Raw genomic sequence first — 14,653 nt, 5'->3', positions numbered from 1 at the left:
CACACGATTCATCTGGCGACGAGTATTGGTCGAGTAGCTCCCGGAATCGCTCCGCGGCATCTGACAGGAGTTTGACGCCCCCACGCGTCCTCGTGCTCCCCGTTCTCCCTCATCGGTGCGTCGCAACACGTCCTCTTCGTCACCGGAAAACTAGCCAAGCACGGCCGGCGGAGGTGAGGTCACTGCAGATGTGCTACTGCCAGAAATACTTAAGTGATTGTTTTGTGCATAATGTGCTCGTGATGGCTCTGGTGGACGCAGGCGCAGCTGTTTTTGTCATGAATGTTTCCCTTAAAGATGTGTTAGGGCGAAAGGTTAGGTTCAAACATGACGAAGCTGCGAAGTTCTGTGGAGTGAGTGCTGTGCCGTTGCGACCTATTGGCATGTGCAGTGCTGGCATGTTTTTAAGAGGCTATTTTGTTAAGACGGAGCTTCCGATCATTTCTCTATAGATCTGTGATGTTATTCTGGATGCGGACGTCTTGCGAGAGTTTGGTGCCACTGTCGACTGCCACACAGAGCAGGCATTCGTAAGTGGTAGGATGCAGTCAGCACTCCCGGAGAACCCTGTAGATCACAAAACTACACTGTCAGTTCGTGGCGACATCTTCGTACCTGCATCATCTACCGTTTCTGTTCCCACTGTCTGTGGTGCGCCAATTCTGGCAGCTTCGCTGCTAAAGTAGAACCGATCCAAATTAACAGTGCGAGGAAGAATCTGCGGGTTCCACATTGCGCGGTGTCCGTCGAAGCCGGACGCGCTAGCTTATGGACCATAAAATGTTCTACGAAGCCCGTGATACTACCAGAGGGCTTTAAATTAGCCTTCGTAAGGGCACACAAGTCCTTATCGGTGGCTAAACTTACACATGTGCCGGAATAACCTGATGGCCACTTCGGAAGCGGCCCTTTTTTCAATGGTAAATAAGTCCATGAGCACGAGTGAATGCCGAACGTTAGTGGGTGTGCTTTCGAAGGACGTCTCGGTATTCCGACTTCGCGCAGAAAGACAAAACACCTTTAATGACCGCGTCTCGAAACGCAATACCATGAGCACGGGTTCGGCCAATCGGATTTGTCCAATTCCACATCGCGTTTCACCATCACGGGGCAGATTATCAACGAACAATGCACAAAATGATGAAAAAGGGAGTCATACAAGAGTCACTGAGTCCGTGGGCAGCTCCAGTTATTGTTAAAAAGAATGACTGATCCTGCAGAATTTGCGTCGACAATCACCGGTTTAATATTGTGCAAAAAAGGGCGTGTACGAACTCCCACGTGTTCATAACGCAATACACTGCATTCAATCCACCTCTTTCTTTTTCGCAGTAGACTTGCCATTCGGCTACTGGAAAATTCATACGCATCCCGAGGATAAGGACAAAGCTGCATCTGCAACCTCTGACGGGCTCTTGGAATTTAACGTGATGTCATTTGGACTGTTCAACGCTCAAGCAACTTTCGAGAAATTTATGGACATCATTCTGCGAAGCATGAGTCGGAACATCTGTATTTGCTACCTTGACCACGTCGTCATCTTCAGTCGCACATTGAGCAAACATAACTCGCGTCTTGACACTGTACTGAACTGCATGAGAAACGCTGGCCTAGCTTTCAACTGTAAGAAATTCCACTTCGGAGACGGCCTAGCCATTGCGATTGGGCACCTCATCGATAAGGACGGCATCCGCCTTGATACCCAGGAAACAGCAGCCGCTGAAGCGTTTAGAGCACCGCACTCTGTCAAGGTGTTCTGCAGTTTTCTGGGATTTGTTCCTATTACCGCTGCTTTATTCCTAAATTTACCGACGTCCTGTATCCGCTGACATGCCATCTACGAAAGGACAGCCCCTATGAGTGGACTCTGCAGTGGGAGTCTTCTTTTCATCAGTTGAATTTTAAGCTGGCGTCACGACCTGTTCAGCACTTCAATCCTTCAGCTGCCACGGAATTCCATACAAGTTGCATTATTATTGGCGCCGTCCCAGCTCAAAGCCATGGTGACCGCGAAGACGTGAACGATATGCAAGTCGCTCAATAAGTAGGGCTGAGCAGAATTACATTAGCGCGAAACAAGAACACCTCGTGGTAATATTTGCGGTTCAGTGGTTTCGTTCTTACCTCCATGGACACCCCTTCACAATTGTCATTGACCACGACACATTGTGTTGGCTTGTAAAATTTGGTGAAACTTGTGGCCACGTTGCGCGCAGAGCGCTCCGGCTACAAAAATACAGTCTCACCGTGTCTTATAAGAGAGGTTGCTGACGCGAGCTGTCTCTCACGTGTGCCACCTAGCACTACGGAGGATGACTTCGGTTACCTTGTGATTTCAGCGTCGCCGAATTTTCCAGATTTCGAAAGTGTAAATTCCTAACAGTGAAAGGACCCTAAATTAACACCGCTTTTCAACGCTACGACCACCTCTACGAAAGCACACCATTTCTGTTTACATGATGGACTTTTGTATAAGAACAACTTTATCAACACTGGCTCATGTTTTCTCCTAGTGGTGCCGGAGAGCCTTCGAACAGAGATTCTGAGTGCTATGCGCGAAGAACCTACGTCGAGCCATTTAGGTTCGACGAGGACGCTGTCCCGCATTAAGGAACGCTTTTATTGTCCTGGAATGAAACTGTCTGTGGTGACGTATGCGGCCAGCTGCGTGCAGTGTCAGCGTCACGCAGTGATTCTAATGCTCCAGTTTGTCTCACGCAGCCGTTATCACCTCCAAGTACGCTTTTCGAACAAGTGAGCATTGACTTAGTGGGCCGTTTTCGAAAATAAGCCAGGGGCAATCGTTGGATAATCGTTTGCCTTAACAACCTCATAGGCTACTGCGAGACAACAGCCGTGCCCTCCGCAACTGCCACTGATGTTTCAACATTCCTGCTGCAATATGTAATCTTGCGTCATGGTCCACCTGGCGTGATGAGCAGGAACTGTGGACGACAATTCACAGCTGACGTCGTAGAGGAGCTGCTGCGTTTGTGTGGATCCCACTCGCGTCACTCGACACCATGCCATACACAAACGAATAGGCTTACGGAGCCCACTAACCGAGCAATTGTAAACATGCTATCTTTGCATGTTTTATATGGCCACAAGAACTGGGACGAAGTACTGCCTTTTTTCACGGACCCATTCAGCGCCGCAAAGCACGAGGCTACCAGATATAGCACTTTCTTACTGCTGTACGAACGTCTCCCCCCCCCCGTTATACAATCGACACTGTTTTCCCTTTCTGTAGTCACGAAAATCCCACTGTCACCGAGACCCTCTGCCTTGCTGAAGAGGCGTGTTGTGTTGCGTGTTGACGCACCTTGGCATCACAGGACCGATTGAAAGCAAGCTGCAATAATCGCCACCATCCAGTCACCTATCGGCCTGGTGATTTAGTGTGGCTGCGGACTCCTGTATGGAAACGCGGGTTACTCCAAAAAGCTTTTGGCCACCCACGATCGGACATTTGTTATTCTTAACAGACTCACAGAGGTTGCCTATATCACAGCGGTATTTGTACAATGTAGCTGACAATAATATGTTCGGAAGTTCAAAGACCAGGAAAAGCCATTTGCTTAGACTCTTGTGATGTTATAGGCGCGTTCTTGAACTTGAATATGGTGGAGGTTTTTCAAGTCGTAAGATGTCAAGCCAATCCACCCTACAAATGTTCTGAGAACTTGAGAATCGGGGATGTACAACCTACACTTCTTGCTAAATTCGCCATTCCGCTAGTCTTGAAGCCCGACAGCAAATCAGCCTTCATATTCAAGAACACTGTTGAATTGTTCAAAAAGAACGTTATAAATGCTACACAACTAATCCTTATTATACTTAAGCAGATGGTTAATCTGAACGCATAGGGGCAGAGCGAAAATAATCACTTAGAAAGCTAACAGGAGGATTCTGTGTTGTGCAGTACGTATCGAAACATTCCTTTTTCGAGAGGACGCTGCTGTTCCGCAAAACAAGTCAACTACTCCCTTAAAAGAATGCTCACAAATAAAGTTGAGAGGTTCCTAGGTGAATTGAAACTAGGGCCAACGCTAAGGGTAACGTTCCTTGGAAAGCGAGGAACTCAGGGCTCATTTCCTGATTGGACAAGCCGTGTTCGTGTAGAACTTGTGATGAACCAACTCGAATTTCGGCTGTACTTGATCGACTGCTCGCACTATGATCCACTGTTGTACAAGGAGAAATCGGGGCGCACATTTGTCCCCGCATGGTTCTTTTGCGTCCGGATAAGGCTACCAACCGCGGCGATCCTGAAATATCATCCCCCTTTGGCGATTCCACTGCATGAAACGGATGCTACTGACCGTAAGACTGATTCCCAATCTGAATTGGCAGTATTCTCTTCATTTCTGGAAATGCATAATGACAGTCCTTCACCGGATGCTGCTCAAGAACACTTTTCCGACACTACCATAGCAATAGGCTCGGAAACGGCATCTATGCATACTAGATGGAGAAAAGTGACACGTCTTCGTAGCAAATGAGGAGGAACGGTAGGCGAGGTCACGTGCTATGAAGACATAAAGCGAGTTTTATTGAAGCTTCTTTAGTGATGTTTCTTTTTCATCGGGTTCGTTAGGTTTCCATTTAACATACTACATATCTATTCTTAATTCTTGTGCCACCAAGTAGCAAGATACAAATCCTGGGCGCGGCAGCGTCCTTTTGATTCCGGCGACCGAAAAGACTCTTGCGCATTTAACATTAGTTACATTTGAGAGATCGCAGATAATAAAGATCATTGCAAAGAGCTCCACCGTTATGAATTACTAAGATAACCTGTTTAATCATTTCGTTGAAGACGTGAAAAGTTCTTGTGACTGCCTTTATATTATGGATCTCGAGTCAGGAGCAAAGAAATGGTAGCCTCAGCGCTAGCACTTTTGCGCTGCGAAACATAGCGTGAAGTGGCCGATATCTTTCATTCTAATGCGATAACACAACACAACGCCCATAAACACACCGAGTTGATTCGTATAATAAATTGTAATTTCAGATGTAAATCTCCCCACTTCCACAATTGTACGAGAAGCTATCCACGACGACCAACATAATTTAACACTCAACTGTCCGATTCAAGAGTACGGTAGTCGGTGACAAGTAATTAACTTTAAATCTGTTCTCAAAGTCTCGAAAGGAACGCAAAATAACACGACGGTTCTCGTGGCCTAATCTTTAAGGAGAATTCTTCATGAACTATTCACGTAATTGTACGTGTCACAGTTGTTGCTGTCGTTAGTAGTCCCTGTGAGCACAGGCTCTCGCTTTCTGGCCACAAAAAAAATAGAAAAGAAAAGAAAGGAGAAAACGAGAACTCGGCTTGTGCCGCGATGCAGCCTGCGCTCCAGCCAGTCAAAGTGAATAGTTCAGTCAGAGGGGCTCAAAGCTGCAATCCTTCCGAGATCAACAGATGGCGTTGCCTTTTGCGCACCGCGGATGGCGGAACTCACCAGGTCCCCCGAATTATCATGGGGTAGTACCGGGAGTACCGTCACCGCACACGGCTGTGCCTGACTGTTTTTTTCGCACGCGTACGGGTGCTCTCGCGTGAGAAACGCCTCGGGCGTTTGGCAGTCGTTCTCGCTGGTGACCAGCGCGCCTTGACGTTCGAGCCGAGAATTTCTGGAGGATAGTAAATCTTGCTATATTCGAAAAATGCCAGTAACGATTTTGACCATAGGCTTAAACATGTCCGCTGTAGAGACATGCGAAATCTCGTGCAGGTTATAGCATCACCAGAAGTGACAGCTCTAGAATATAACTAGTGAATAAAACTTACCATCCTTCGGCAGGGTATGCCGCTTCTGCTGATGGCCATTAAGGGCAGGTTACGGGACGCGTTCGACAGCAAAAGCCGCTACGCGTTTTCTACTCATTTACGCTGTTTCGCCATGTCAATTTATCAAGGCTTCGTTTACACAGATTCCCACAGTGTGTGGGATCTGCAATGCTTTTATGGTATCATTGTTTTGAACAGTGAAACATTCAACAAAAACAACAATAAACACTCAGTAGTATACACCAAAATAAATTCAACAACTCCGGAGCAGCCACCTACCGCTAGCTTCAGAGTTTTTTCGATTTAGTTGCCTTAAACATGACTGTAATGAGCTAATTCATTGTAGCATTACAATTTTCTAGGAAAGTTTAATCTAGGAACATGTCAGCCGGGGCTAAGGCAAATGGTATACCAGATAACACTGCGCAAGAACAAAAAAGAAAAGAACTGAAAAGGATAAAAAGAAGAGAAGTATAGAGAAAAATGGAAAATTATTTTCACGTCTACGTAGCCACCCGGAAATATATACGGCCAACGCTCTGTAAGCGTATTTTGGTGTATGTACGTAAGTGTTGGCGAGGCACGTACGCATCATGACACAAAAAGTAATATTATTCTTAAAGAAGTGCTCGCAATATCGGTCCATTCCTGCGTCTTTCACGTTCGCTACCTCGACGACCACGAGATCAGGCCATCTACCAGAAATAAATTAAACTTACGTTGATAATATTCAAGTTTTCACCATTATCAGTCAGTGTTGCTGCAGATGTCGTGTCTAAGAGCATGATGTGAGAACACAGGACCGTCAAAATGGTGGAACACATCCTAAACGATTTGAACATTTTAGATGCAAGAAATGTTCTTCGGAATATGCGCCAATTAGGTACGGCGTCTTCAGCCAAGTAGCTTGGATGAATCTTACTGCCTGATGTGTGCTTCGCTAGATTATATACTCTTAACGCAGTCACAGATATTTAGATATGCGCATACATTATCCTGCGAGTTTCACCGTGCTGTCGCTAATAATTTTGAAGCTTCCTTGGAGAACATAGATATTGCGGTTGTGTTATTTTTGCTCCATATGAAGAGAGGCTAACGAGAATGATTCAGCGGCCATCTCGACACAGCTGTAAGTTAAACAAGAAATAAATGATTGCCGTAATCCTAATGGGCAAACTAAAAACGTCAGCAATATAGCTTGACGAATTATATGTGCGGCTAATTAAATGTTTGAAGACATCGTTGAACTGCTCCCTGAATGCTTGTTCTTAGAAAGCCCGTGCTATTCATATGAACTCCACGTGACAACAAATATCTACATTCACATACGTGGAGTGTAGCTTCATTTCTGTGAACTCTACGTGACATTAGGAATCTAAAGGCACACATGAGGAGTCTAATTTCCTTATATACGAGCCTTTGTCAGTTAAAGTTCTTCAAAATCTGGCCATTCTTTTGACTGTGAAAAGTGGTCAAGCTTGAAAGCGCGTTCTATTAATTTGGTATAACTTGCAGGATGGGGTGAAAATAGTAATTTTGGAGACACCAGCGTTTCTCACCGTCGATATAAAACAATGATCAAATCCTAGCATTGATAACGTAAGAAATCTCCAGTCGTTACTTTGCACGTGATGATGTGCGGTCCATCAAAAACAGAACGATAGCATTAGAAACACAGGCAATTCGCGAACAGTTTTTCTCATTAAACGAACGAAATTTAGAAAGGCTGTCATGGGGGTGGGTTTGTTAGTATGTACCCATACATCATCATCAGACCAATTAATGTCCACTGCGGGAAGAACGCGTCCGTCAAACACTTCGGGCTACCCATATCTGGCACCAGTTAAGTGTATGCTACACAAGACAACTTGATAGGTAGGTCACACCAACGTCCTCGAGTGATATTTTATTTTCTTGGGACCTATTCTGTAACGCTTGTACACGACTGGTGAAGTTGTCTCAGCATTAGATGGACTACCGAACTCCAATTATGCCTCTTCATCAAAACTAAAGATCGGCTACATATGTTTGCTTTATTTATTTATTTATTTATTCAAAAGAACCTTACAGGCCCTATGGAAGGGCATAAAGTAAGGGGGGACAACACTGCGTTACCCTGTAATGACTGCATCTACCAGCTGTACTTAAGTCACTCCTCCGCGCTGATCTACTGAGTAATGCCATCCATCATTGAATAAGGCCTAAATTATATATATATATATATATATATATATATACTGGAAGTGTAGAAGTAGGCTACTAATTTTCTTCGCGTTATACTGTCGCATAATAAAGCTGATGGTTTTATATGGATGCACAGACGTTTCATAGGTAACGCTGCAGCCCGATTGTTCGCCTGAGATTGAGGGTAGCGCCAGACGCGCGAGCGAAATGAGACCTTGCTGGAACGTGGGGGGTTTCAGCAGGAGCGCCCGCTTTAGTGCTCCCGCTCGCCAACTACCAAACCGAGTGGCACTGCACGTTCCTCATCCCACACCAAGTGTCCCCATCACAGGCAAATGTCTCGCGAGAGTTGCCGGGTGCATACATGGCCCATGCAAGCAGCGGGCATCCATTATAAGTCCGCTGTTTTATCTTTCCGTGTCATTACAAGTTTCCTTAGACATCTTAACGCCGTCGTCCTTGCGCTTTGTTAGTCCGCTGTCGTCATGACGCCCACGTCGTCACGTTGTCGCGATTTCGTGGTACTCACGTATTCCGGGTCATGGTGCCGTGGCAGTGCTGCAACTTAAATTCCATCGTTTCACAGTCGTCAAATGCGGTCGTAGCGCTCCAGCTTTCATCTCGAAACTGTCTAACGCAGTCTATCGAATCGTGTCGACGATAATTTTTTCCCACCATCGTAAATCCCAGCTATCGACGTGAGCGGAATGCTCTGAAATATTCCACTGTGTCCATGAAAGCAGATATCCGAGCAGAAATATCTCAATAGCTTTCTTTGCTTCTTTGAACTAGTTTCTTTGTCCCACCGTCTATCACTATACCAACAACTTCTGATTGCTTGTGCACAAGTTCCGATGCATATTTCTGTTTGATAGCGCACAGTGAGCGATCTCAAGTAAATAAACACTAGTCGAATTCGTGTATACGTAATACGAGGTTCAAGGAGCGAACTGAATAGGAGTGTATTGGAGACGTCATTGGAACGTTGTAAATTAAAAAAGTGCACACGATGCGATGACGTTAACTACTGAGTTTCATATCGAGAAGGCACTATTAGTGTTGCCGACCACTCACTTCATCAAAAAGAAACTTTTGGCGGTAGTAAACATTCTACTTGCCCTACGCGATATTCGTCTTGATGCTACGTTTTACCTTGCGCACAGACTCGTTAAAATACTTAAGTAAATATTTCAAAGAAAGATTAATGGTTTATAGTGACTAATCACCCGTCCAAACAAATCACTGCTACCGTGAAATAACTAATGAAAGTAACCTTACGTAATAAAAGAAAGTTATAACAATTCTGCAAATATTATACATTCCGAAACACCCGAAATGAAATTAATGTGCAGTGATAATAGCAGTGAGTTGGAGGGAATGGAAATGAAATGGAAATCCGAGTCTTCTTCTAAATGTACTGTAAATTAAGTGGGTATATATACTCCCGGAGCATTAAAACTACGTCTTCAAACGATGTTGAATACGTTATAAAAACCGGTAAGCTTGTCATTTTGACTAAAGTAGCCTTGGTCAATATCTTAAACCGCTGAAGTTTCGCTCGTGCGTGTTCCATGTAGCTGTAAGTCAACTTTGCCGCGCAAACCTATCTTCATTAGAACGTTGAAATGCGTTTAAAGAAAGCAACTTTAGTTGGATTTTCGACCAGAACTTCTAGTTATAGAGTTCAGATAGTTGACTCGTTTTCTGTTGTGAAATGCTTAACGCCTTTTTTAGTACTTAGGTTGTCCAGCATTACCTCATTTAGGAAGACCAAGCTTCACCTGCCGCAAAGAGGTGCAGACCAAGAAAAGCACGTCAGAAAGGGTCGCTCCCTGCGACACCCGCACACTATCGCAAACACGGAAGGTGGGATAACACACAGGCAGAAGAAGGGTGTGTAGGCAAATTGCACCCGTTAATACGCCAGTAAATTCGAAATTAAAAGAAAGGCAGCAGACCTGAGCAATCTTTCCGGCTCTGAACTTATTCAATGGTAAAATACGTTCGATCTATAGGTGAAGTGAAGTTTTTTTATTATTTGGGGTTTTACGTGCCAAAACCACTTTCTGATTATGAGGCACGCCGTAGTGGAGGACTCCGGAAATTTTGACCACCTGGGGTTCTTTAACGTGCACCTAAATCTAAGCACACGGGTGTTTTCGCATTTCGCCCCCATCGAAATGCGGCCGCCGTGGCCGGGATTCGATCCCGCGACCTCGTGCTCAGCAGCCCAACACCATAGCCACTGAGCAACCACGGCGGGTGAAGTGAAGTTTATTTTCCCTTTCGTAAATAGGAGGAAGCCCGGGCTAAAGGCTGGAATGCCTGACGAAGGCCTCGGCTCCCCTGTACAGTCTGACATCAGAATACAGAAACACATAACTGAATACTTAATGATATAAATGCAAAATCACCTGCACTTGCAAGTATCACATGATGCAGTTATTTATGCATACGACAGTAAAAAAAACTGCTATGCGTAACCAAAATTAGAAGCGATATTTCTGCGTTTACTTTTTAAACATTTTGCATGAAGCATGAAAAGTAACATTTGTCGACGCTTTATTATTAGTCGCATTTACTTGATAATTAAATTTTTGTTTGCCATAGTTACTGCGCGTCATGGAAACCCGGTGGAGTTGCTTTCGAAAATATTATGCGTCGTTAGACAAAGTATTGTTTTGAGTGAGATTTGTTGGCTTTATTATACTGCAGTAAACGAATGAGCTAGACTTCGTATGCTTTAATCAAATCTTCTCTGCGAAACAACGGTGACATGGATATAACTTTCGTACTGCCATAGCAACCATGAATGCAGCGCAAAGCTATCTTTTGAAGTACTAGCAGTTTCTGATAGTTAGTGATCGTAGTTGTTCCCTAGACTAGAATACAATAGGTTAGCTTAGAATATACAAGCGCATAATTTATATGTTGTTTCAACCACACTGGTCAATGTTTAGCTGCTCTTTACAGAACGCCAACGCTTTTTCTTATTTCAGATGCTAATTTTGGTACATTTGTGTTCTAGGAAAGGTTCTGCTGGAACCTGACCCCGAAAAATTTATTACAATCAACCTCGTGTATTATTACGTGTCAAAGTTGGATGTTTACCTCATAGAAATCTGCGAAATCACCGTAGAAATAAGCGATTTATTTATAAAGACTGACTTTGTAGCTGTAAATTTGATACATGTAATCTTGACATTGTGTGTTTGAATAAGTGTATTCGCAGCCGTAAATTAATGCGTGTACATAATCAAGGTCCTTTACATTTCCGAAATGCAAGGCTACAGGAGAATCTCATTTGTGTACCAGACACTTTGCAATAATCATTGTGGGAATCCTTTAATGCTGTATTTTGTTGTTATCATAAATATGTGAAAACATGAATATAAGTTTACCCTTATTTCATGCATTGCTTGCAAACTACTTCAAAATGCTAAATGCAATTTTAAGGAGCCAGAACTAGCAGCTGAAAGAAGCTTCGTAATGGCTCTTTCAATAATACATTCCCTAACGGGAATACGTCGTGAAAACCATGGCTCGAAAAATAATAAATTAGCAAGAATTGTTGTCATGCTGAAGGCGAACCTGTCGCTATGCGAGTTTAAACACTAAAAAATTACGGTGTACTAACACTTTTTGACAATATGACTTTTTGTAGAATAAAGCGAAAAGAAAATGTGTGAGACTTCATCGATTGCTTCTGCTCTGGCATATTTTACTGCGATGGTAATATTATTGTCCAGTTAAGAACAACATATTATTTGCTTGTTTGTTTGTTTACTTCTTTGTATTGTTTGCCCACTTTTCCCTCAAATAACAGCGTTTAAACTGGGCACAAAGTCAATGGTGGGAGAACATTTTTTTATGCTTATGTGTGTGCTGGTGTAAAAAATTATAAAACAAGTAACAATTAGGGTGTATATGTATGAGATCTCAAGACTCATTATAAATATGTGGAATTGCAATGCCACCAAGGAAATAATACCGATATGATTTTTCTTTGTCATTTTAAGGACTGCTATACAAAGCAATTAGAGGCTGTGAAACGTATAAGAAGAGTGTAAACAGTTTGTCGTTGTCGCTGTTGGCATTGACGTTGTGATGCTTTTCACATCGGTTCCCACCGATCAAAGCATTCTCGGCGCGTACTCTGTTGTGGTTTGTGCCATGCTTGAAGGTTATGATCGTCATTGTATTGCACGCCTCTTTTGTGCCAATGACGCTGTTTTCACGAGCAGGGCAAAAAATAAGCTAACGCAAACGCAGAACTATAATGTCACGAGCTTTATAATTATTTAAAGCTCATCTTTCGTGCCTAGCTACACTAAAAAAACGACATTTCAAGCTTTTCGCAATATAAGAAGTATGGCTACGGTGCTATTTCGTCCCTCAACATCGAACACGCTTTCTCGGCTCTCATCGCTTTAGTGTGTTCTTGCCCACAATCTGTCAGGATGTTATTCACTCCTGCAAAGAAAAGTACAAAATAATCTGACACAATGACTCTCGCAGTAGATGCGCAGAGATATTTGGGGAAAAGAAAGCAAGCAAGAACATGATACTGGTATTCACTGCAGGAGTATCCGGCAGTCCAATTGAAGGAGTCCTGAGCCGGAAAAATTGCTAAGGTCTGCTACCTTTCTTTAATTTCGAATTTACTTGAGTATTAACCGGGCTCAACATGTCTACACTCCCGTTTTCTACCTCAGTGTCATCACATCTTCCGTATATAAGATAATTTGCCGGTTTCGCATAGTGGAACCGTTTCTGGCCTGCCGTTCTTGACCTGCACCATGTAGCGCCAAGTGAAGCTTTCTCTTACCAAAGGAAATATTGCTGGACAACTCAATTAGTAAACAAGATATGAAGCAGTTCACAACAGTAAACGAGTCAACTATTTTAACTCTATAAAGGTTCTGAAGGTAAATCTAACTAAAGTTGCTTTCTTTAAATGCCGCCCAACGTTCTAATGAAGAGAGGTTTGTGCGGCATAAGTCACTTACAGGTACATGGAAGATGCACGAGCAAAAATTCACAGATTTAAGAGGTTCACCAAGGCTAGTTTAGTGAAAATTACAAGGTTACCGGTTTTCATAACATATTTACTATCGTTTTAAGATTCACTTTTGATGCTGTGGGAGTATATATGCCCATTTAATTCAGAGTACATTCGGAAGCCTCGGATTGCCAATTAATTTCCAATCCATCCACATCACCGGTATTATCACTGCACATTCATTTCATTTCGGGTGATTGAGAATGTGTAATAATTGCGGAATTATCGCATCCTTCTTGTAGCGCAAGTTTCAACATAACTTTTTATTGCGTAAGGTTACTTTATTGAGTTTTTTCACAGTAGCAGGGATTTCTTTCAACGAAAGGTTAGGTTAGTTTCAACGAAACTATAACTATTCATCTTTCTTTCAAATATTTAGTAACGTATTTGAACGAGTTCGTACACAAGGTGAAACGCAACGTCAAGACGAATATCGCATAGGGTAAGTACAATGTTTACAACCGCAACAAGTTTCTTTTTGTTCAAGTGGCTGGCAACACTAATAGCACCTTCTCGAAATGGATCCCAATTGTGAACCTCATCACACCATATGCACTTTTAAAGGGACACCAAAGCGAAACAATAAATCAGTTTAAACTAATGAAGTATTGTTTCAGAACCCTGCAGGCAGTCATTTGAAAAAAAAATAGTTTGATTATTAGATTAGAAAATGAAGATCCAAGTATCAGTATTTCAATTTCGCGCCAGTACGTCAGCGTGACGTCAGGGATTCCGAAGCATGTTTTCGCACTTGGGCCGCGTTGGCTGAATAAAGGTTCCCGAAACTTGCCATGTTTATTATTTGGTTTCTTTAGGACACAATGCGGACAATCTGTACTGTTATACATAATTATTAGGCCCTAGAAGATGCCATAAAAATACATGACGTCAGAGCCCCCACGTGCGGAAACTTAAGTAGGCGTCGCCACCTGTATTTTGTTCTTGCGCTTTTTCTGGCTTACCAGACGTCTTATCGTTGTAAGAGTGAGTTTTTGGTGTTGTAGAAAAGGCAATTTACTGATGCAGAAGAAATCATTTTTCACTTTAGTGTCCCTTTAAGGTTAACTGTGTAGGAATATTTAAAACTCTTTAATAACCTATCTAATATAGTCCCATTCAATTCGGCTATAGAGCTTCGTATTAAATATAAACGAATTCAACTACGGTTCATTTACATGACATCGGTCACTGGGCCATATAAAATCGAAATATGCATCAGAAGTCGGGCAGAAGCAATCAGGAGTGGTTGTTATAGTAATCGACCGGAACCAGTTCAATTGACTTGAAAGCTATTGAGATATTTCTGCGTGGATATATGGGTTCATGGACACAGCAGAATAATTTCACAGCATTCTGCTCACGTCGATAACTGGGATTTACGATGGCGAGAAAAAATTATCGCCTACACGATTCGGCTGGCGGCATGACAGTTTCGAGAGGAGAGGAGCGGCGTGACGAACACATGTGACGACTGTGGAATCAGAATCAGAATCAAAAACGGAACGACGGAGTTGAAGTTACAGCAAGAGCACGGCACCACGACTGAGACGGCGTGGATACCACAAAATCGCGACAACGTGACGATGCGGGCGCCACAACCAGAGTGG

At 43.2% G+C, this 14,653-nt stretch overlaps 1 protein-coding gene across 1 annotated transcript in view; it reads right to left on the bottom strand.

Annotated features, from left to right (window-relative positions):
- Positions 1-6,804, bottom strand: part of LOC142564525 (uncharacterized) — a 42,860-nt gene extending 36,056 nt beyond the window's left edge. The window contains exon 1 of the mRNA XM_075675541.1: positions 6,520-6,804. Coding sequence (XP_075531656.1) covers positions 6,520-6,642 — 123 coding nt within the window. The 5' untranslated portion in view covers positions 6,643-6,804. The remainder of the gene's footprint in view (positions 1-6,519) is intronic.
- Between the last annotated feature and the right edge of the window lie 7,849 nt (positions 6,805-14,653).

The sequence above is a fragment of the Dermacentor variabilis genome, chromosome 11 (assembly GCF_050947875.1).
Source record: "Dermacentor variabilis isolate Ectoservices chromosome 11, ASM5094787v1, whole genome shotgun sequence".
Classification (NCBI taxonomy): Eukaryota; Metazoa; Arthropoda; class Arachnida; order Ixodida; family Ixodidae; genus Dermacentor; species Dermacentor variabilis.
The sequence above is the reverse complement of the archived record's forward strand: the minus strand, read 5'-3'. Positions and strand labels throughout refer to the sequence as shown.